Here is a 25,050-nt window from a genome sequence, read left to right as displayed (position 1 = left end):
CCATCTGTCAGTTTCTGTTTCCCAAGATGTAGAAATGACTATCAGTTGTACAGATAAGCATTTGTTAAAACAGTAGTTAATTTTTCCTTCCAGCTGTCTGTTGCTATTCTCCACTTAATTATCCATTTTTAGTTTTGTGCCTTAGACTGGCCTCTAATCTCTGTAAACGATTTCTAGGAGACTTGTGGAATTCTGCAACAATAAGCAGAATGGGTAGAATATGGTTTTCAACATATTGATAGCATTTAATATACTTTCAGGACAGAATAAATAGATATAAAAAGTTTTGCATTATAAGCCATAATTGAGCCTATTTTTTAAAAACCTGCATTTTGTTGAGTAAAAAAAAAGGCATTCTGTAAACTATTATTTTATGGGATCTGATTTACTGACTAATAAGAGGTGATATCCAAGTTATGCTAAGAGTAGATAATTATTTAAAGCCATTGATTAATGGCTGGGCTCTGAGTGCTACCAATGTTAGCACCCGTGATTTTATAACAGGATACAATTAACTCTTATCAAGGCTGCATAAAGGTATCTCTATAACTATTCATCTGATAACTGTATAAATAGTATAGTGCTTTTCATTTCTTTATAAAGAATGCCATTATGTTAGCACTGGGCAGGTTTGAGGTCTGTCTAGATTGGTGTGGGAAACCTCTGCCCTTGGATGTCCTAGTAGACCTATGAGTCCCATTTCCACCAAAGAACACTGACCTGCCAATCAGTTAACATCACTGAGTGGTATCAGGTAATGAACTGTGCGTGGAGTTGAATTCCCCACAGGGAATGTATTGGCAAAGCAGACCCCACCCCCATAGGTCACCCCACTCCCCTGTCAAAGTTAACCCACAAGGTGGGGGAAAGTAAAGGTCTGCTCCCCCAGCCAAAAAGATTTCCTACTTCTGGTCTAGATATTCCAAAGAGGAATATGGATTGGATGTGTATTGGGGATCCAGGGTTGTCAGTAATCCATCAATCAAAATGTTGTGGCCCTGTTGTGTTTATTTTGACTTTTTAAAAGAATAAGATAACTTCAGTTGAATTTAAAGTAGTAAATTTGATATAATTCATAAAAGCTAATAAAGGAAACCCAACAAAACAAGCTGAAAGTTGTGACATTCATAACTACGGAGAAGGGCACTGAGACTGCTACCCAAAGCAGTTCACTAACTGATATATGTGGAAACTTTTGCAGAATTCATTTTCAAAAGCTACACTGTTTCAATATTTTGGTGATTTCAAACTTGATCTGGGTAAGAATCCAAATTAAATTCACTAAAATTTGAAAAAGTAGCAGTTATATTAAACTAAATCAGACTTCTGGAAGCTTAGATGTTTGATCTTTCTTGTCATTTTATTGTTATGTGATGTCATCGTACACACTATTTCCTGAATTGAAGTGAACAAATGTTTCAAACTTTCATTAAGGCAATTTTTATGCATATGGTTTTTATCAGTAGGAAGAGAAATGTTCCTCTGGGGCTTCTAATTGAGTTCTAATGGTAAGGAACCCATTATAATAAAAGCAAGACTTGCTCTTGGTGATCATATTACATGCTTGAACATTGGATAGCAACAAATGTTTGCCTCGGGTTACAGAATTTTCAGCCATTTCCTTTCTCCAGACTGAAAAGCTTTATATTGGCATGTTTTTATTTCTGAAGAAAGCATTATGAATAGGCTGTTCAGTAGACAGTGGCTGCTGTGTTGGTTGGAAATGACAGAAGATACAAAGCAGATAAATATTGCATCTGACAAAGGGGCTATGATGTGTGAAAGCTCATGTGACAATGCAACTGTTAGTCTTTAAGGTGACACAAAACACCCTGCAGGTCAATGATACTGAAGCAACCTAAGGAAGCATCCGTATGCAAAATTCTGAGTTGCATAGAATGCTTTATTAGCATATTGTGATGTTGACATTACTGCTTCCAGCACTATTTCCCTCTGCTCACAACTTAGTCAAACAAACAGGTTGTTCTTTTTAATTCCTCGAATTACACTGTATAGCATAGTAGTCACAAAGTGCGCACATTTGTATCATGCCAAGTGTATTGCAGTTCTGCTCTCAAGATGTATGTGGAAATAATGTGAGGTTTGTATTCTAATAAAGCCAAGAATATGGGATTAACGCTATATAGATTTCTTGGTTGTTGGTTTAAAATATTAATTTATCTGTAGATATGTTACCTGTGAATCTAAGCCATCTTTAAAAAAGCATTAGTATAATTTATTCTGTTTGTTATGAAGACATTTGTCCTGGGACAGCAGAGCTGTGTACTCCAACTCTGCCTTTTGCACAGGGGCCAAAGGCCACTGGGAGGTTTCACCCTCTTCCTCCTATCATAGTAAGGGGAGACCAGTCTGAATCCATCAGCAAGTAAAGGAGCAGCTACCTCCTTGTCACAAAGAATACTGAACAACTCTTGGTTGCTCAGGGACAGCAAAACTGTAGGAAAGTATGACCTAGTCTCATCTACTGTTGGGGAACTAATACAGATGAGTGGGTGTTGATTATTTCAGTCAATTGTAAGCCACTGTGAATATTATTTGATCAAATGACAGGGTGTCAATCTTATTGGAACAGGCAAAAGTAGCATTGGCTCTAAATCTGGTTTGTGTGCATGCATATGTAGAGTACATAATTATTAGGCAATAAAGTTTTGCAGTGGTTATAAAGAACCACTAGGGAACATTTGTACTGATTGGCTCTTTGGTATGTGACCAAAATGGCAACATTAGAGACAGCAAAATAGCATTAGAATGGTAGGATGGGTGGTAAGGTGATAGTGCTTTTTCCATTGTAGCATTTTGATTATGGAATTTTCTTCATAGGGAGGCTTGCCTCAAAAAGATTAAAATACATTTTTGAATTGTCATCTTAAATAGATTGGAAACTATTGGCAGTCATGTTGAGACTGGCAAGCTTCTTCTACTTTATTTTTGCTCATCTTCATTGGGAGCCTAACTACTTAATTTTGAACCAGATGCGTTGCTTAAAGACAGCCCCATGTATATGTTGTATAAATGGAATGTGACCAGAGCATAGATAATTGTAAGTCTTAGCTGCCTGCTGGAAGGCAAGCAGCAATGAGATTAGATTAAACTTCATTAGGCACAATCCATGTTTCTGTTAGCTGAAAAATAGGCAAGAGGGAGGGGACAGTGAGAAAGTTAATGTGGCAGTACATAGTCCACAAAAGTATTAGGCTTTAACCTTTCTGTGCAAGAAAATGAAGGCATTTTGACAATTTTTGAAGAGAAGACTAAATCCTTGGGGTGCAAGATTTGCTTTTACTGCCCTGAAATGATCCTAGTGCCATCAGTCCCATCCCACCAAGCAATATTGCATCACTCTGATGGATTTTAGTAAAAATGTCAGCTGCTATGAATAACTCCAGGCAGAAGTTGTACTTTATCCACTTCCAAATTCTTTTCAGGGAATTCCCTTTCCCTCCACTCACATCCCAATTCTACATAGGAGCTTTCAGCTGAGCCTTACATACTAAAGCAAGATGGTGAATCTTTGGCCATCAGTTGTTGTTGGGCTCCAACTTACATTGGTTCCAGCTAGCTGAATTAATGGCAATTCTGGATGGCAACCTCTTAAGGATCTTAAGTAAACGTCACTCACCCTCATGCTTCTCATTCACTTGGCTCCTTTCCCCTCACTCTGCCACCATCCACTAACTATCCTGTCTTGGTTTGCAGTGGAGATGGTGCTTAGCACTGGACAGTGTTTTGGAAAATGCATGCAGCTTCTTTTATCTTTGTTCCAGTGTTTAAAAAGTCATGCTTTTACAACAAAGGGCAATGCATTCACTCTCCTTAACAATGTCATGTGTAACACAGTGTGTCATAGTGAAACAATTGTGTGCATGTGCCTGCGGCTTCTAACATTGGAGCTATTGACTTTGAAGCCACTAGGGAGAATAAGCCCAATACATAGTTTCTGTTGCACTGTTATTTTGGGAAGTACGGTACTTTGGAAATGGCATGTAAAGTTCTATCCTGCCTGCATTAGAGTTGTCTGGATGCCATGGGGGGCAGGAAAGTCTGATAATTGCATTGTGTGCCCAGATTTCCTAATCCCTTGGTTCTCAAATCAGATGATTGGTCAGGATGCACAAAAGTGTCCCAAGCACCAGCAATATTTACACTAAAGTTATTTTTAGAGTGATGGCAGACGGAAGAGATAAGATGAGGAGAAAGAATAAATAGTCTCTGTTTGCAGGAAGAGTATTGACCTGGCTCTTGTCACTTTTACTGATAGCGTGATTTCCCAAATCTTTGACAGATACAGTAATACTAACCAGTGCAACAGAAGAAAGAAATGTGTGGAAATACTGAAGAGGCTATTTCCATGTACTTGATTGATGATGGAAAATCTGCACCTAGTAGGAGCAGACAGTTAAAAGGATATATAAAAGGCAAAAAATTAAGTAATCTGTCCCTCAGTGTAATCCTGTGAATATCAACCCAGAAGTATAACTGCCACTGGAGCTTCCCCTCAAATAGAAAACTCTAGGGTTGCAGCCTTAGGGTCAGATTCAATCACCCCATTCTACTAGCAGTGCAAACACTCCCACTGGTGCAACAGGGATGGTACTCTCTGTATCTTCTTTAAATCTGCTCTGGAGGGTTGGGAGAGCCCGCCCCCAATAGGATTCCGTGGGGAGAAGATTGTTACCTAAGCAATCTCCATAATCCTACATAGAATTCCCTAGTCCACTCTTAATGTGTTGCCTGTTTCTTTGTTTTAGCATTCTCATGTTAATAAGAGTTTCTCCATGTGAAAGAAGACATTTTGACCCAAACATAATAGTTACTTTAATATAGTCTTAAAGCTTGATAATTATGGATAAAATATTAACACTTGCAGAATTATGCATAAGTGTGTTGCCTTTATGCATATAGATGCAGTACATTTGGTTACTTAATTTACATCATACTTAAGTTCAAAACTCAAACTGGTAGAACACAGTTATCACCTCTTGGAGAAAAATCTTCTCAATTCTGTGTATAATTGTGTTCTGTTCTGCCAACAGCAGCTTTTATAAAGATGCTCTTACATCGGGTCTGTAGCATTCAGTCTGTGGTCCTATTAAGCTCAACAGACTTGTAATACTGTATTTTTACTATTTGGAAATAATGGAATGTTTTCAAATTCATCTAACTTCAGATAGGCCAGTCAAGGGAGATAAATGCTGTATGAAAACTGTTTAGATAGATGTTTACTACAAAAAAAATCTTATAATTTTATAAAAATCTTTTAGTGGTGTTTTATTGATGCTTTACTGAATTAATTTTCCTTTTGCATGTTGTATGTTGCCTTGATAAACATTTACGAAAGCAGACTATAAATACATACATAATTAAAATATATGCTTATGATTTTGTGCCATGAACTATGCTACGTACTTGTAACTTTATAAATTAAAGTCTTGACACTTATTAAACATCAATGCAGTTTTCAAATTAGACCCTGCTTAAAATTATTTGTAAACTGTTGTTTCCCAACTTTCAAAGTTGATTTTAATTCTGTGGAAGGAAAAATGAATCACTGTGTGATAAATGTGTTTGCCTAGTACACATTCTTGTAAAAAGCCTCTTTTACAAGTAGTACTTGAAAAGCTAGTCATGCAGTTTTGTTACTTGTTTGTTGGCCTATTAATGAGGAAAGCATGTGAGATGGTTCTGCTGGTAAACTGAGAGTTAGAATGTGAGAGGAATAAAGTGACAACTTAAAAAGTTGTATAATATGCTTGCGGAAACTGTTGGAAGTTAGCCTAGTCATTTTTTTTCACTGATAAGATTCACTTCTACATTTATATTGATGCTAGTTACTACTTCATAGTTCAGTGAAACTATGGAAGAAAAACAACGGAGTTTTGTTTCATTCCTCAAGCTTTTCTGCAACTGTATTCACAGTTTAACCTCCATAATCATTTAGTGGAGACCGTACTATACAATTATCTGTACACAGATTTACTCTTGTGGCATAACACAAATATTATTTGCATTCACTGTCCCCATGTCTGATCTCTAAGGTACAAGACTCTAGACTTGATAGATGTTCTTGAGTGCTTGAAAATGTTTTGGAAAACAGGAAGATCTGAAAAAAATCCTTAAATGAAGAGGTTATTGCTTTGTCATGCTTTACATGTGGACGGTCCCAGGTTAAGTCCTACACACCTCCAGCTTAAAGTATCTTAGCGGGTGGCTGGGCTGGAAAGACTGAGATCTTGGAAGGTCACTGCCAGTGTGACTGAACAGAAAGCAATTCTCCACAGAAAACAAATACTGGCCTTTAAGGCTATGGTCTTTAGATATGCTGGTTTATTTTCAGTAGCTTATAATGATGGGTTTCCCCACATATAGAACAGGGGTAGGAAACTTTCATCTAGACCCTTCTATGAGTATGTGTGTATGATGATATAAAAAAGATTCACCATTCCTGATATAGATCAGTAGTATTACATGACACCTGGGTCGGTTATTAGGCCAGCAAAAATACTGGCCATAGCTTACAAAAGCAAAATCTGGACTCCATCACAGTAACAAAAATCTAATATGAGTGGAGTATTGTTGATTTATTTGGTTTGGTGCTTCACTTCCTTTCCCAATACTATGAAGCTGCATTGTGAGTATGTCATTCGCTCAGTAAAGCATTTGCAGTTATTTAGGGAGGCCCACTTACAATCTGGAATGATTCATGCAGAAACCACATTGAACAGCCATCGAAGATCAACTAATACAGTAAATTAAGATGTTTTTCTTTTTAAAAAAAGTCCAGCATCTCTGAACTATGGTTTCTGCAATATCTCCTCCCAAAAATTAAATTACCAATGCAGTTATGCAGACCACTACAAAAAAATAAAATGAGCATTACAAATTGAAGTGATAGAAGTCAAGCTGCAGATTTGCTTCTTGCAGGCATACTAAATAGTTCGTTCCTTTCTGTGGGCAGCATCTTCCAGCCACAGGGGACTTAAGGTAATGCTACTATAGAACTGTACAATTGAAAATGACCCATAGTTCAATCTCTTGCAATGCAGGAATCTCAGCTAACATTCATGCAGCTGCTGGGTGACCTTGGGCTAGTCACACTTCTTTGAAGTCTCTCAGCCCTACTCACCTCACAGAGTGTTTGTTGTGGGGAAGGAAGGGAAAGGAGCATGTTAGCCGCTTTGAGACTCCTTCGGGTAGTGATAAAGCGGGATATCAAATCCAAACTCCTGTTCTTCTTCATGACAGATGCCATACAACCAGTGCTTAAAACATCAAATGAAGGAGAGCCCATCACCACTGTTCCACTGTCGAACGACTCTTACCATCAGAAAGGTCTTCCTGAATTTTAGTTGGAATCTCCTTTCTTGTAACTTGAAGCCATTTCTCTAGAGCAGGAGAAAGCAAGCTTGTTCCCTCTTCCATGTGATAGCCACCTTGAAATATCTCAAGGGCTATCATATCTCCTCTCAGTCTCTTTTCTTGGCTAAACATACCCAGCTCCTTCAACCGTTCCTCATAAGGCTTGGTTTCCAGACCCTTGATCTTCTTGGTTGCCCTCCTTTGCACACGTTCCAGCTTGCCAATATCCTTTTTAAATTGTGGTGCCCAGAACTGGACACAGTACTCCATGTGTGGTCTGACCAAGGCAGAATAAGGCATAACTTCCCTTGATCTGGACACTATACTTCTGTTGATACAGCCTAGAATAGCATTACCTCCCCCACCCCACCCCACCCCTTTCGCTGCTACTGCATCACACAGTTGACTTATGTTAAGTTTGTGGAATTACTATGTCTCCTTTTCCACGTTACCGTATTTTTCCATGTATAAGATGCCCGCATGTATAAGATGCCCCGTATTTTGGGGGACTAACTTTAAAGAAAATGAGGGGAGATGGCCCAAAGTTGTTGAGCTTTTTAAAGGGGAAATTGCACTTGTGCCATCACCCCAGCAGGGCTGTTGCTGGGGGTTGGCAAAGTGGGCAGCTGCTCCCCCCATGCCACTGTGGGCAGGAAGCTCCCTAGAGTGTGGGCCATCAACCAGCTGGCTGGCACACACAGCTTCCCCTCAATGCAGCTGCGGGAAATGCTCTGCTGAGCACGCGCCTCCCACAGCGGCATGGGGGGGAGTTGCGTGCCCACCAATCAGCTAGCTGGCTGGCAGCACACAGCTCCTCCCCCCCCCCGCCACTATCTGTGTATATGACAACCCCAGTTTTTTTACATGATTTTTGAGTTAAAAACCTCATCTAATACATGGGAAAATATGGAATTTTGCTTTGGTGGTTGATCTCTTCCATGTCACAATAGGCTAGGGTTGTGACAGGACATCTGCCCTGGGTGCCAAACAAGCAAGTAAGCAAATAAGTAAATAAATAGTTTTCCATCCATCCAAACTCACAGCCCAGTTAGTCTTTCCAACACTCCTGCTCTCCAAACCCTTAACTTTGCAACTGATGTTCACATTTAAAGGTGAACCTGCAGCTTCCACTCTGAATCATTTGCTGCTGTTTTGACAGCTCTTGCAAATGTACAACTTTTGTTTGTTTGTTTCACTGATTTCCTTATTATAAAAGGTAAAAATGAGGTGTGTTTCATTTTAGCTTAGAAAATGTGAATAAGGCCCATGGAACTACTGGAAATGTCAGGGAAATAATATGCTTAGCCAGACAAGTGTGTATTTGTTTTAAAGATATACATAAATATGCACACTAATAAACAAGTCAATATAACAGACTAACATTGTCATATTCAGGAAATTTACATGCAAAGATAGGGGAGAGGAGTGGAAAATTCACTTCCATAATAATCAAGGATATGGCAAGGTAAAATATGTCAACAAATCTTTCCAAAAGGAATTCTAGGACACTTTGGCTTAATGCCCTCCATAGGCAAATTAATACATGAGATGAAAGAAATCCAAACTGCTTTAAATGCTTCAGGTTGTTGCCAGTTTTGTATATATAACTTTGTGGGTTGTAAGTAACCATGTCTGGGAGGAAGGAAAAGAACCGCAACAAATACGCTGGGTAGTCTGTTGCTAATGCTGAAGTGGTTGATATGGAAACGGCGCTCAAAACAGTAGAGGCATATAATAGCCATGAAGACAGATGAAGCCCACAAGAGAGCCAAAGCCCACAGAATGCACAGTGAAACGCTGCATTTAGCCTGACACCATGTTAAGGCCATCATGCTTTACAATATCCACCCCCTAACCGAAAAAACCCCAAGAAGTTGAATATTTCTGATTTTATTGGTGGCGTTTCTTCCTGGTTGTATCCTCACAACTTTGTTGACTTGTTTCCTGGCCTGTATTTGGCAACTTGTGTCTCTCTGTGTGTGTTTATCAGTGATGTAGAACATCACACTAGTTCAGAGTTTTGCCTTCACCTTGTGTGTCATTTTACTTGTGGATATGTTTAAAACTCTACAGGAGACAAAGGTGTACTTTGTGTCTCAGGTCTTACATATTATGTGGGTTGCTACTTTCATATGCAATTTGTCTAGGATTAACCAGAAACAAGAACATACCTCCACATTCAGATGTGGAAGACTTAAGCAGTGTGTCATATTACCTTAAAGTTTTCCGTTGTTTATCACCCTCCCCTTCTTTTTGTTGCCTTCATACCGGGGGCAGGTGCTTTAGTAATGCAGGAAGGAATCAACTTGTAGACTGTTTTCCCCACTCCCCAAAGAGTCCAGTAACAGTAAAAGCTGAATGAGAGATGAGACAATAAATTAGAGGGCAATTAAAACATAGACATTTTACAATGTTAATACTTCTTTGTAGAGTCTGTTGAAGATGGGGAAGTGCTCATAAAGTTATATAGATTGGAACAAGTAAAACAACTGACCAGAATTTTGTTTCAATGTATTTTCCAGGCTCAGAACAAAGAAACAAATGTGCTTGCTGCTGCAAAGGTGATTGATACTAAATCTGAGGAAGAACTTGAAGACTACATGGTTGAAATTGATATCCTAGCATCCTGTGATCATCCTAACATTGTCAAACTTCTAGATGCCTTTTATTATGAAAACAACCTTTGGGTAGGTATTTGCTGTTGTTCAGAGCCTGTACTTTAGGAGAAGATGTGAAATTACAGTGTCTTTATGACTTGACAAAACAATACTTCAGTACAATATGGGTGTTTAATTAGTACTTTTTGTTTGCATATGTACAGTTTGTTGACAGTGGAGGAAAGGGTGCTTAAACCTTCTGGAGTGTAACTTTAGACCTAAATATGCTTGCTGTTAAGTCAAAAGCTTTTGCTAGAGATCTCAATTCATAAAATAAGATATTTTACTTTAAATTTATATATTTATTTAAGAGTACTTATATCTTGCCCTTTCATTGTAAAAATCTTTATGCTCTCAAATGTGATGGATTGGGCTTTTATTTTTGCCAGCCTAGGTGAAAGGAACAGATCATTTTCACCAACTGACAGGTGGGCGGGTAGCGCTGTGGTCTAAACCACTGAGCCTAGGGCCTGCCGATCAGAAGGTTGGCGGTTCGAATCCCCGCAACGGGGTGAGCTCCCGTTGTTCGGTCCCAGCTATTGCCCACCTAGCAGTTTGAAAGCACGTCAAGTGCAAGTAGATAAATAGGTACTGCTCAGGGGGAAGGTAAACGGTGTTTCCATGTGCTGCTCTGGTTCATCAGAAGCAGCTTAGTCATGCTCGCCACATGACCCGGAAGCTGTACACCAGCTCCCTCAGCCAGTAAAGCGAGATGAGCACCACAACCCCAGAGTTATCTGCGGCTGGACTTAACGGTCAGGGGTCCCCTTTACCCCCCTAATTGGGGGAGAGATACACAGAGAGACAGGGAGGAGCCTGACCTACACTAGGAAGGCCACACTTTGTTTACTGTGGCTTACTACATTCAGAAAATCATGGGGGTATAAGCCTCAATCCCGGGTTTCCAGAATTTTCATGGAATTTCCCCCCTCCAAAGTCTGTTGCCTTCTTAAAATTTTAGCTAATGGGGGAGTTGCATATTATAAGGTCAATTTGTTAAATCTTAGAATTCTAGACCAGTAGGGGAGGGGTGTGAGACCTAGAGAAATTCCTGAGGACCAGATAAGAGGCTTGGAGGGCCACATTCAGCTGGTGGGCCTGAGGTTCCCCACCCTGGTATAGACAGTTCTGCCCATAAGCATTGCTCAATTTGATTTAAGCATATAGCCTCCCTAGAAAGAGTGTTTAAGGATTGGACAGGGACAGGAATTGCAGTGTTTTTCATTGTGTGCCCACACATTGTAACAGTAACAAAATGCTAGGTTTTCTATTGTTGCTGCTTGCTAAATATCAGATGCAGAGTTCTTCATTTCTATAAATGAAAGTAAGCAATATGGCCAGTAAAACCCTGCCATCTATTGTCATCAACAAACATTCACAACCCAAAGAGGAAAGGAGAGAGTGACTGATTAGTCAAACATCAGAAACCTCAAAATGTTGATACACTTGAGTGTTTCAGTTAAATGTATTGTAAATTTAAACAGGGAAAACAGGTAGAGAAAAGTGGGACTCCACAGCGCCATCTGGTGGCACAATGTTATATCACATATATAACACATAAAATAGCTTTTTCTCTACCCATCTAGCTGAGTCCTTGGTTAGGGGAGTTTTGATTTATCTTCTGTGCTCTGGCTAGCCAAAGTTAAATCTCAACACTTGGAAGTTTAAAAATAGATTATTTTATTTTTTATATGCAGATCCTGATTGAATTCTGTGCTGGTGGTGCTGTAGATGCTGTAATGCTGGGCAAGTACAATATTACGTTTTGCAAAAGAAAGCTACAATTTTGCATATTAACAGTTTGGTTATACTGTGTACCAAAATCTATCTGTCTGTCCGTCTATCTATTTATCTATTTTCTGCACTGCCCTTCATCTGAGGATCATGGGGTTGTTTACAATATAAAAACACAAAAATACATAGCATACAAACAAACAATAACAATAACCACACCACACCACGCACAGTTTAAAAGGCCACAGACTGTTTAATTAGCAAAAGGCCTGGGAGAAGGGGAATGTTTTGCTTGGTGCCGAAAGGTATGTAACAAAGGCACTAGGTGAGCCTCCCTCCACAAGCATGGAGCCGCTGCAGAAAAGGCCCACTCTGTGTTGCCACCCTTCAGACCTCTCATGGAAGAAGCACACAAAAAAGGGCCTCAAATGAGGATTGCAGGGTTCAGGTTGGTTCATTTGGGGATGGGTGGTCCTTGTGATTTTAAACATTTGTATACATTTAACACAAAAGACACTACTTACCAAATCTACCCTAGGAAATAAATTTAGTAGTTAAAATCCTTCCAAAATAAAAAGCTTTTGTCACTCCTAAGAAAGGCCTTAAGGGAAGAGCAGTTTCCGATCTCACTAAAGGAGTTCATTTCAAGACCTCTTGAAAACCACAGTAAAACCCCCAAAAGAGTGTTACTTCATCCTAGTTACCAGAGCAGCAGGACTTCTTGAACTTCCCCAATAGGCCATTCTTATCTCTCATTTTAGCTTTGATGAGAAAGCTGGAGCCCAGTTTATGGAACTTTAATAGTACTGTTCCTTCTGCAGCCCCTCCCTTTTTTCACTCTCAGCCACCTCCATTTTGACTAGTGTATAAGATAAAAGAATTCAGGTGTAAAAGGAAGTGTGTTGCCAGTTCTGATCTGTGAGAAATGTGCTCCAGATAAAAAATAGTTTGGCAACATATTTAGATTGCTCACCACAGAGTATGGGGATCCCTTGACCCTCCAAATGTTGCTGAATTACCCATCATTAGCTATTGACTATTCTTGCTGGGGATGATGGAAGTTGTGGTTCAGCAACATCGGGGGGGGGGTGCCCATGCCTGGTTTAATATATTTTCTGTACCCATTTTATATATAAGAATATCCATAGTTAAACAGTTTTATTTTAATGTATTTAGTAGCAAACATACACATACACACAAGTATCATGATTCAGCAATGCTGCAAAATGAAAAACAAGACAGCATTTGAACTATTGTGGATATAAATATCTATGACATAGCTTTTACATTAAAACAAAGAAAACAGGTTCCATTGCTTAGTGTTGCAAGACTTTTATTTTGACTCTCTGCTTCTGAAATACTCCTTCAGGAACTTGAAAAGCTTGCAAGTACTTTAAGGTACTTGTTTGGAAAGTCTGAACTTAACAACCAATTTGAACAGGTTTATTCTCTCTGTGTCTGCAATAAATAGCTAGGGTGATAATTTCAGGAGCTTGCAAGTTTTTCAAGTTCCTGAAGGACTATTTCATTCCAAAACACATAGAACTATAATAAAAGTCATGTGACCAGTAAGCATCAGAGCCTGTTCTCATTTTTGTTTTGATTCTTCGTGGTGCTTCTTCATATTTCTTTCACACTGTGGCTTCTACATTAGGTTTCTCCAATCTCGTACCCTCCTAATGTGTTGAACTACAAGTTGTTCACTCCAGTGGCCTAGGTAACTGAGGGAATGATAGGAGCTGTAGTCAAACACATCTAAACAACACTAGGTTGGAGAATCCCTTTCTGTTTGATCAGCTTTTAAGATTTATCAGGTTGAAGCAAATGTTCATTAAAAAATGTGAATCAATGCAATCTGTAAATGATGGTTTTTATATTTTGAGAGTATGCTTTTCTTGTAGAACTTGAGAGGCCACTAACCGAGCCACAGATCAGGGTAGTTTGCAGACAGACACTTGAGGCGCTGCACTATCTGCATGAAAATAAGATCATTCATAGAGATCTAAAAGCTGGGAATATTCTTTTCACATTGGATGGAGACATTAAGCTAGGTGAGTATTCCTCTTTTAAAAATTTAACTTGAATGAAAAGAGATTTCATGATGTATTATTTTCCAGCTGTTATAAGTAAGTTTTGTTGACCTGGAAAATAAACAATTTAAGTAATTATTGTAATTACACTTGACAAATTTCCTTTGGATTTCAGAGTGAATGGGTGGGCCTATTGTAGTACTTGTACTGAATACTTTAATGTTTCTTAAAGCCTGACGTGGTATGTTTTCTGGGACACACATAGAAACACTTTAAAATGCCTGTACTTGTTCAGATAAATGATCTACATAGCTAGACCATTTCTTCGTATTGTACTGACCTACCAAATGCTTGGGGAAGATTATAATCAAGGCATGCTATCAATATTCATTGCCTGTTTTTTAAACCCCAGCATCTGGCAGTTACAGATAAGGTTCAATCACATATGCTACCCTTACAATGTGGCTGTTCCTTCTGCATGGTCAGGTGCCATGCCAAGAAACCCCATCATATCGGCTAAGGTTTCCATGTGGGACAATAAAAATGCCAGCTGTCCATTGAATGGGATTCCTTGATTGGTCAGAAGCAACAACCACTGAGATAATATGAATGGCATGCCTCTGAATACCAGTTGCTGGTAATCACAAGTCAAGTGAGGAGAGCACTGTTACACTCAGTTTCTGTTTGCAGGTTTCTCGTAGGCATCTAGTTGGCCGTTGTAAAATGAAAATGCTGTACTACATGGGTCTTTGGGCTTAATCCAGCAGGACTGTTATGTCCTTATAGGAGCAATATATTTTTAATCCAACTTTTAAACAATTGTTTGTACTTGGCTTTCAATACATGCTGTGGGAGTGGAGTCAATATGTAAATTATGCATTGAATGCTGAAGTACTTACTTTAGTCTTAAGGAATAAGATGTGCCTATTGAGTTTCAGCATTTTGAATATTTGTACCAGCAAGTAAATGCCTTCTGTTGTGCTGTAATTTGTTTCATTGGATTATTAGGCTACTTTTAGATTATTATATATAGCTTTATTTCATTCTCACAATAAATCTTTAAAAATAGTTTGAGCTTAGATCTTCAGGGCAGTGTCTGCCTTTTGCCCTTGCTTTTTGTGGTGGCTGCTTCCTGTTTGGTCATAACTTAGCCCGCTAAGATGTTTAAAGGCCATTTTAGGAAATCCACATGAATGTGTGGGGATTAAGGAATGGACATACATTTCTTTTCTTCCCAGATTGAAACTATTGACTTAAACTGAGGAACAGCTTCCTCCTCAGCTCCGTTTACTATTTGCATCTTTAGGCAGAACGTTTCAGTATTGGCAAACTGGCTTCTTAAACTCATAGGGCCAGATTCAACTACAGTGGTACCTTGGTCTATGAACAGTCCTGTTAACGAATGCTTCGGACAACAAATTCTGCAATACCGGAAGTAGGTCTCATTAGGGAAAGCGCGTGCCTCGGTTTAAGAATGCTGTGGTCTAAGAACGGATTAAGTTCGTAACCCAAGGTACCACTGTAGTCCAGTTTATAAGCAGAAGTCAGCACAAGGACTCCTGCTATTGCAGCAGGGCTCTCCTTCCCCCACATATCTCCAAGCCTTCACCAAATCCACTCTGGAGGTTTGGGAGAATGCCCAGAATAACCCAGGGTGGAAGGAAGGGAAAATAATTACATCGGACAAGCAGATTTCCGTCAAAATTCCTAAATATGTTTCTAACCACGTACTGTGAACTAGCCCATTTCCATTGTGTGGCTTCATGTGGAACTGCATTGTTGTGTTACATTTTACTAAGCATTCATGATGTTAGTGGGGACAACAGCTTAGTGCTTATTGGGGATACTCATCTTTGCTACTAGTAACTTGTAGAATGAATTCCCTTCATATTTCTGTTGATGTGGACTTTTATGCCCCTTTCCCTCCGATTTGTATATCAAAATATTATATCAAAATATCAAAATATTAAACGATATAATCATATAATTAAAATGCGTAACTATATCAGTTAAGTGTTCACAGAGCATATTGGTTATTCCATTATAAATATAAACTTCTACAAACCTCATCCATTTTTCTGTCTTCTTGAACCCCAAGAAAATCAATCTTTGTCATTATAGTAATATTCAGTGATTTATAAAACCAATGCAAATATACATGATTAAAGTGATTCTTTTGGCAAAGAGTGCCCAGGAAGCTCAATACTATTGGAGGTACAAGCTTCCAATTTGGGAGTTCAGCCTGAAGTAAAAAGAAGTCATGCCCCTACCTGTGCCTCACTTGTCACAGAACTACTCACTAGGTTAAACTGTGCTCTCATCACTCATGAGCTTAATCCTTTCTCTATTAATTCATATTTTTTTGTTGTAAACCTGTTGAATATTCTTGACAAATGAGTGGTGTTATACAAGTTTTTACATAAATGACACTGTTTGAAGTAAAAGTGTATATTGGTATGAGTGACTGTAATGTTTTCTCATTTGTTTGAAGCGGATTTTGGAGTGTCTGCTAAAAATACAAGGACAATACAAAGACGAGATTCTTTCATTGGTACTCCATATTGGTATGTGTGCAATTTTTGTACTGTTTTATGCTGAGTGCAGCATACTGCATTTTATATACAAATTTATATTTTAAAAAATCAAGTATAGTAAACAAAATGATAATGTTGTTTCGTTGGAGAATTTACTGGTTTTATTAACCTTAATTTATATGTAAGATTAGTCATACTCTGACCCATTGGAATCAATGGTTTATAGTAATTTATATACATTTATTTCAGTGGCTCTACTCTGATGATGTTGATTATTTCCATTTAACTTGGTTAGATATTGCCCCTTGGGTATATTTCTTCTCGCTGTTGGAAATACCACTTATTACAGATAATTGATCTTAAAAATCTTTTCTTTTTTGCTTTCTGTCTCAGGATGGCTCCTGAAGTAGTAATGTGTGAGACCTCTAAAGACAGGCCTTATGATTACAAGGCTGATGTTTGGTCTTTAGGTGTCACTTTAATAGAAATGGCTGAAATAGAACCACCTCATCATGAACTGAATCCAATGCGTGTTCTGCTAAAAATAGCAAAGTCGGAACCACCATCGTTGGCACAACCTTCAAAATGGTGATTATTCTATTTTATTTTATGGTATATTTTTATTTTTATTTTTCAAGAATAATACCTAGGTACAGAATAATAAAGCTGTCTTAATTTTTAAGATTGTCAATTGGCAAAAAAAGCACACTTAGGCCTCAAGAGTTAAATGTTGTTTCCCCCCAGAAGCAAATAGGCATTTCAAGCTTAGCTGGATATTAATTAGGCTAGCTTTCAGTTAAATATGAGGATGCAGATAGTGGTGCTATGGAAATAAAATAGTACAATAGTCTTGGACATCAATCTTCATTAAAATGATTTGAAGTATCTTCTATTTCTTTGGCGATCACTCATAGCCAAGTAAGATTGTCTTCCATAAACACGGTTTTAACAATGAGTCCGTAAGTGACTGTGGAGGCCAATTCTGGATCCACACATCCTTCCACAGTTGGGGACATTGGTTCCCAGGCGGGAGTTGATCACGGTATGGATTTGCCAAGCGTGCCTTCCTCTTAGCACGTTTCTCGTATAATTGCTTATTAACAGTGTGCCGTGGATCTTATGAGAGGTAGCAGGCAAGAAGTAGATGGTACTGAAATTATTTTTATCTGACAGTCATTATATACTTCTGATGAAGTGGATGTCATCACTCAATCTGTATGTAGTACTGAATGTATAGCATTTATTGAGTTCAGCTTCTTTTATGCAGGTCTGCTGACTTCAAAGACTTTTTAAGGAAATGTTTGGAAAAAAATGTAGATGCCAGGTGGAACACTGCTGAGCTTCTACAGGTAGGAAGAACGAAGTGTCTATTGAGTCATGAGATTTTATTGAGTGCATTTATATAAATAATTTAAAACAGGAACTATTTTAAAAGTCTGCTAAATTTTCAATCTTTGTATGTTTTAACTTTATTTAGAACATTCCCATTTGCCATTGGTCACCAGAGAGTTAGGAGTCGGCACCAACTGGTTAATACTCCACTTTTCTAGCCAGAGAATGATGAAATCAGCAAATAACTTGTGTTTTAAAAACTGCAGTGCTTGCAATAGAAAATACTAAAAGCAACATAAAATAAATAAAATACCAGTTTTCCAGGAGCCACATGCTAGTGACAAACAGGGCAGCTCTACACTCTTTTGCAAACATGCATATACATACACCGTAGATACATCCAACATGCACCACAGAGGCACACAGACAGGTATACCCACACAACCTTTCCCAATCAGCAGGATGGAATGAAAGGAATACTGTGAGGAAATTTTAAAACTATCCTCCCTGCAGTCTCTGTCCCCCATCCCCAAACTCAGCTGATCAGAAAGCAGCTAAGCACAAGCAAAGAGGGCTCTGCTCTGGTTCCTTAAACTTTTCCAACATGAAGGGCAAGGAAAGCCTTTTCAGCCATCGCTTTGAGCAGTGCTCCCCCACCTCCCCTTTCAGCTGCTCCTCAAAGCAGCAGTTCCAAAAGATGACAGGTCCGTAATCCCCTTTGGAAAGCAGGAAGGGGGATGGTGAGACGTTGGGGGCTAGTCCAAACGGCCATGCTTTGGATTTTAAAAGTAGCTGGTAATGTAGGCACGCAGATCTTTAGAAGAGGGCCTTGGGGAAGTGAGTGAATAGCATGCACCCATTGGTAAACTGTGCTGTTACTCTTCTCCCTTACCACTGGTATTATCATGAGAAGCTCTCATGTCTAAGGGAGCTTGAGCACTTGGATGGTTCTAGAGAGAAGACAGACATTCTGACAAACGTATATCCAGACCTTGGTTATGCATAGGTCCTCTGGATTCCAGCCCTTGCTTATTACTGCCTGGTATTTCAGAAGCTGCAGTCTCCTTCATAGTTTACAAGGAGCTAACCTAAATAAATGTAATAGGATGAATATGACTTGGTTTCATGTTACTTCATTCATGTTCCCATCTAAAATACATTAGATTTAAAAATAAAGACTTCTGAAATGGGGCCAGGCAAAAATAATTTGCCAGAGATAAATGTAAATGATCTTAGACATGAAAATAGAAGAACAGATAGCACCGAAAAAAGTTGTAAGCAGTATAAATTTTCCTTTAATTGTTCTATTTTTTATTTTGAGTTGGATACAAAATAGACCATAACCTGGCCCTAAGTGATAAAATATGTTGCTATTAAATGGTTTTTAATTTTGATTAACTGATATTATGCCTTTTTAAACAGCATCCATTTGTTACTGTAACTTCTAATAAACCAGTCAGAGAACTGATTGCAGAAGCAAAGGCTGAAGTTACAGAGGAAGTAGAAGATGGGAAAGAGGAAGAAGAAGAGGAAGAAACTGAAAATTCTCTGGTAAGTTAAAATAAATATATCAAAAATATTTTAACTTGTGCTGCAGTTTACAGCTATGAATTGTATTCATTTCCATTGATCTTTCATGTAATTGAGCTTAGGGATACAATGCCAATTGCCTTTTATAATATGTCCTGACACGCTTTCTGTTGCATTACACACAATTTTCTTTAAGATGCCAATGTAAAATGCAAAGTAAGTAAATGTCAGCTTCCTTAGGATGCCATGGAACCGTTTCCATGGTCAGAGAAGGGAGAGCCACAGTCAAAGGCCCCTTTGTGGCAGAAGAAATCTCTGTTCCCATTAGTCCTCTCTAGTTAGTGTTCCAGCGGGAGGAGGACCATGGGATCCTCCCATTCCTCCAGCGTGTCCCAGATAAGATAAAACCTCTGCCAGCTCTGGAGTCAGTGATTACTTCTCCCCCTCCTATCAGTACAGTAAATTAGGAAAATCCACAGTAGGGAGGAAAAAGGAACAGGTCACTTCTGCCCTGTAATCACCATTAAATTCCCCATTGGTTGATATAAAACTTTGATAGCATTATTTCCTTATTACTGCATTGTATAGCTAATCAGTTTTGTGTGTGTCTATTTTAGCAGTTACCTGCAAGTAAACGAGCCTCATCTGACCTCAGCATTGCCAGCTCCGAAGAGGATAAACTTTCACAGAATGCCAGTATTCTGGAATCTGTTTCTGAAAAAACAGAGCGTTCATCCACAGAACAGAATAGTACTAGTGCACCTGAAGGTGAAAAAACAAGCGTGACTCCTGACAAAAATGAAAAGGAGAAATACACTGCAAGCACGAGTGGCACCATACAAGAAGACACTGAAAAACTGAAGAATGGATCTGCATTGCTCCATAAAGATGAGGAAGCAAAGAAGACTGAGAAGACAATTGAAAATTCAAGATTAAGTGAAAACACAGAGTCACAGAAAGAGGAAAAGGAGATTGGCACAGTAGCATCTGAAACTAACGTTGAGCCCAGTCTAAAAACAGAGGAAGGAAAGGACTTCACAAATGAATCAACGGTTGAAAACAAACAAGAAACAATTCCTGATGATGGAGGCAGCAGTGCAGAAATTACAGATGCAGTTTCTAAAGCAGCTGGTGTGAAAGAAGAAAGTACCACAAACCTCCAAGAAAATGAAATGGAAGAGGCAAAGCCTACCGAAGGAATTAAAGAGGTTGAGGAATTGCAAGGGGATGACAAATGTAAAGAGGGTAATCTGAAAGAGGACGAAAGTCAGAAAAATGAAGTTACTGCAGGTACTGAGGAATCACAGGTGAAGGTCATAGCTGAGACAGCTGATGAACCACAGAAGCAAATAAAAGAAGGTACCAGTAGTCCACAAGAAATTGACAGTACTGGCAACAATCTGGTCACTGATGTAGATAAAGTGCTTGAAAATGCTCAGGAGCCAGCAGAGTGCCTGGCTGAGGATGCTTCTGAGAAAGTCTCAGAAATGAGGAAAATGGTAGATTCTGATCAGCAGTTAGTTGAGGGATACAATGACGATTCAAAGAAGACAAGCAGCACAAAGGAAACAGAGGTCAGTGTTTCAGAAAGAGCAGACAACATTGAGCATAAGCCAGCAGACAAAAAACATACTGAAGAGGCAAGAACTGAGGAAAGCAACATTGCACCAGGGGATAAAATTGCAGAACCTGAACATAAAGTAGAAAACAGAGCTGAGGAGAAGCATGAGAATAATATACAAATGGACACAGACCGATCAGCAGTTTCCAGTGGTTTGCCAGTTGAAAATAAGCTTGAAGATTCTGCAGCTAAGCAGATGCATGAACATGAGGTGTCTCCGGTACCCAATATTAGCATTAGCTCTGCAGAAAATGAGGCAGAAGATAAATCTGGCAATCAGGATAGTGTTGAAAACTCGCATCATGTTGATTCTGAAAGCACTAAAGAAAATGATACAGATTCAGGCAGAGGTTCCACTGCTGACAACAGCAGCATTGATTTGAACTTGTCCATTTCCAGTTTCCTCACTAAAAACAAGGAGAGCGGATCAATATCTTTACAAGTAAGAGTCAACAATTCTATTAGTAACATAGAGATACAGATCAGGGTAGCTAGCTTGCAGCCTATGCACTGGATTTGCCCCACCAACCCATAGGAAGTTGCCCACTAGCTTCCACAGCTTGTCTCTGAATCTGATCAGGAGTTAAAATTTCTCTACCTGTTCTTTAGATAGGATCTTAAAGGTATGAGATAAAATCAGAAAATTTGGGATTCTGTCTCCATTCTAAGCCCAAGACTAAGATCAGAGATGCCTGCTTCCTCCACTCCAGCACAGGGGTAGGTGCAAAATAAAAGGCTGTGTTTCCAGCCTTTACTACACCAGTGCTGGAATAAGAAGGGCTGGAAATACTGAGTGTTTATGTGTATGTAAGAGAACGAGAGAGTTGTGTATAGAACTGGTGAGCATGGTATGTATACATATGTGGTGGTGCATGTATGTTTGGTCCATATGTGAGCTGTATGGAAGTGCATGTGTATACCATGGCCCTCAGAGGGGTAGTTAAATATCAATGTGGCCCTTGAGCAAAAAAATATTAGCTAGCCTTAATATAGGCAATGTGTAACATACACACTAGAGGGACGCGCAAATCCCCACGACGGGGTGAGCTCCCGTTGTTCAGTCCCAGCTCCTGCCCACCTAGCAGTTCGAAAGCACGTCAAAGTGCAAGTAGATCAATAGGTACCGCTCCGGCGGGAAGGTAAACGGCGTTTCCGTGCGCTGCTCTGGTTTGCCAGAAGCAGCTTAGTCATGTTGGCCACATGACCCGGAGACTGTCTGCAGACAAACGCCAGCTCCCTTGGCCTATAGAGCGAGATGAGTGCACAACCCCCGAGTCGTCCACAACTGGACCTAACGGTCAGGGGTACCTTTAAATTTTTAACATACACACTATATAATATATTTTATGTTTATAACTAGATATCTGTCTACAAATTTAAGTGAAGGTTCCTGAATTCATGCAGAATAAGAATGTTAAGGCTGTTACCCTAGATGTCCATAGTAGAGAGTAAATTACATTGAAATAATAAGTATATACTTCTGAATTAACAGCTTGAAAATAGGTTTGAATTATCTTTCTGTTCTTGGTTACTTTTGTAAAAGTGAAGGTGGATTGCATATGTAGCAGTTATTCAGATGATTACTTTAGTTCAGCCTTGTCTGTATATTCAGTAGTATACTGGTCCAAAATGGCCAGTTGAAGAAATGAATTCTTCTTTAAGAACATACCTCATAGCAAACTTGAGTACACCTTTGCCCATCTTGTGAAAAGAAACAGAATTAAATAAAGAAATTTAGTATCTAATTCTGTTGGTTGGAAACTGAAATCTTTGAACTTGCAGGCTTTGGATTCTTTCAAAAATAAGTAAAGGTTGGACAAGTATGCTTTATGCAGCACAGAAATAATGCATGATCTTTTATTCAGGAAACTAAAAGACACAAGAAAACATTAAAGAAAACTCGCAAATTTGTTGTTGATGGTGTGGAAGTAAGTGTGACTACCTCTAAAATTGTAACAGAAAGTGATTCTAAAAGTGAAGAATTACGATATCTTCGGTGAGTTTGAAAATACCCATTCTTAATGACAGAGGATTTCTTCTCTGAATTAAAACAACTTTTCTCATGCTTGTTTTTAATAACTTACTGTGGTTTGATTATATTTAACAAAATTCATGTTGTCCCTTTAAATAACGTATGAATCACTCCAGACTATGATATCATCATCTGAGGCCCTTCTTTGTGTGCCTTCTCCATGAGAGGTCTGGCGGGTAACAGCACGAGAATGGGCCTTTTCTGTGTTGGCTCCGTGGTTGTTGAATTCTCTCCCCATCTCTTACCTGGCACCTTCATTACATATTTTTAGATGCCAGGCAAAAACATTCCTCTTCTCCCAGGCCCTTGTCTAATTAAACAATCTATGGCCCAGTAGGAGAATATTATTTTCGTTTGTTACTATGTTGTGCATTTTTGTGTTTTTCTACTGTAAACTGCCCTGTAATCCTCGGATGAAGGACAGTATCGAAATTTAATAAATAATATTTCTGCACAGCCCCCCAATGCATCTACACTGTACACTGATGCAGAATTCTGAACTCGGTCTGTTTCTTTCTCCCCTGCAATACTGCTTCCATTCTCCTTCCTACCAGGCGTCAAGAATTAAGAGAGTTACGACTTCTACAAAAAGAAGAGCAGCGAGCTCAACAGCAGCTTAGTAATAAACTTTTACAACAAAGAGAACAGATGTTCAGGCGCTTTGAACAAGAAATGACGGTAAGGTTTGATTCCCTTGCACCCACATTTTGCAGGCCCCTTATTTTGAGTTAATTTACTTAATGTAAGCAGCCTAGAAGTCATTCTAGGTATATCCTTGCCCTTGTTGCCACATTTCATCTTATGTATTATGAATGAAACTTGCATACCAAAAGCCTTAACTGAACTGCAAACTACTGCAATGGTAGCCCTGCATGTAGTCACTGGCTGCCAACAGTGGAAAAGGCAGTGAAGCGCTGCAATGTTTAGCTTGAGAGTGTCTTGTTAAGGCATGGTCAGTACTAGAATTGGCAGAATGTGGCCACTTCTTACCCTTGAAGGTTAGAAACATTTATTTTCTACTTGTAGGTAGTGAATGCAGCTTTACAGGATTGCTATACTGAAGAGGAAGCTGTTGCATACTTTGACAACTGTAGAAAATATCTCAAAATAATTTCAGAGGCCCAGTTCATGATCTTTGCCTTTCTGTAGTAGACTGTGGTACCCAAAACACTGTGATCTTCTAGCCCATGTGCAATTATTTTTTCCTTGCAGTGGATAATAAAAAAGCTTACTTGAAAAAGTGTTCTATGTATTGGGGGGGGGTCTGCTTATTCATTGGGCAGAGAAAAATACTCCCTATTATATCTGAAACAGGCTCCTGTATTAAAGATTGCATACAAAACAAAGCTTAACCACTATACCCTTAACAAAATAGTTTACATATGTTGAGTTCCAAATATTAGATTCTCAAGAGCTGAATTTGTGTGTGTTTGTGTTCAAGAAGGAAATAAACTTTATAGTATCAGTCCTAGTGAGAATATTCTGCCAATATTTTTAAACTCTGTGCAATAACAATTAGTTCCACTTCTGATTCTGAGTTTTGAAGACTTTCTATGGGGTTTTTAAAGTATTTTTTGTGCTTCATAACAGCAGAAATCTAGTTAGAAAATCTAGGAACTGAAAAGCATAGGCAATTGTTACTTGTGCAGACTTCCTCTGCCCTGCCTCAAACCCATCAAGTTCAACAATAGGTAAATATAAAATTTAATGGAATTATTTTTCAGAGCAAGAAGCGGCAGTATGACCAGGAGATTGAAAACCTGGAAAAACAGCAGAAACAGACAATAGAGCGCTTGGAACAGGAACATACAAATCGCTTACGTGATGAAGCAAAACGCATCAAAGCAGAACAGGAGAAAGAATTGTCCAAATTTCAGAACATGCTGAAAAACAGGAAAAAAGAGGTAAATACTATTTATTTAGTTGGAAAAAATAAGGTTGGTATTTCTTGGTCTCCAGTGATGTCTGCAGTCTTACTTTGAAAAAAGATGTATCACCATAAGATGCTTCAACAGTAGATGTATTTTTATAATAATATTTAGCACTGAAAAGTTTTTTAAAATAAAAAACAGCCATGTGCAATGAAAATAGTAACCTTATATAGGAGGAAAGAAAATATAATGAAAAAACAATTATGTGGTGTAGATGTCTCCACCCTTATGATTTAAACATCATTGTTAGCATAGGAGTTTCGCCATTTATT

The 25,050-nt window shown here is 38.8% G+C and overlaps 1 protein-coding gene across 4 annotated transcripts in view; it reads left to right on the top strand.

Moving 5' to 3' along the window:
* SLK (STE20 like kinase) overlaps window positions 1-25,050 on the top strand; it is a 45,482-nt gene that overhangs the window by 5,611 nt on the left and 14,821 nt on the right. Inside the window, exons 3-13 of one of the 4 annotated variants that reach the window (XM_081863414.1) lie at window positions 9,900-10,064; window positions 11,732-11,780; window positions 13,670-13,819; window positions 16,290-16,362; window positions 16,726-16,920; window positions 17,600-17,681; window positions 19,087-19,215; window positions 19,812-21,257; window positions 22,681-22,811; window positions 23,402-23,525; window positions 24,572-24,751. In XM_081863414.1, the coding sequence (XP_081719540.1) occupies window positions 9,900-10,064; window positions 11,732-11,780; window positions 13,670-13,819; window positions 16,290-16,362; window positions 16,726-16,920; window positions 17,600-17,681; window positions 19,087-19,215; window positions 19,812-21,257; window positions 22,681-22,811; window positions 23,402-23,525; window positions 24,572-24,751 (2,724 nt within the window). Of the gene's footprint in view, window positions 1-9,899; window positions 10,065-11,731; window positions 11,781-13,500; window positions 13,820-16,289; window positions 16,363-16,725; window positions 16,921-17,599; window positions 17,682-19,086; window positions 19,216-19,811; window positions 21,258-22,680; window positions 22,812-23,401; window positions 23,526-24,571; window positions 24,752-25,050 lie in introns of those variants that run through there. The other 3 variants (XM_081863412.1, XM_081863411.1, XM_081863413.1) reach the window with 3 other exon arrangements.

This window comes from Podarcis erhardii (assembly GCF_964252035.2).
Source record: "Podarcis erhardii genome assembly, chromosome: 5".
Classification (NCBI taxonomy): Eukaryota; Metazoa; Chordata; class Lepidosauria; order Squamata; family Lacertidae; genus Podarcis; species Podarcis erhardii.
Note: the sequence above shows the minus strand (reverse complement) of the source record. Positions and strands in the feature narration are given on the sequence as shown.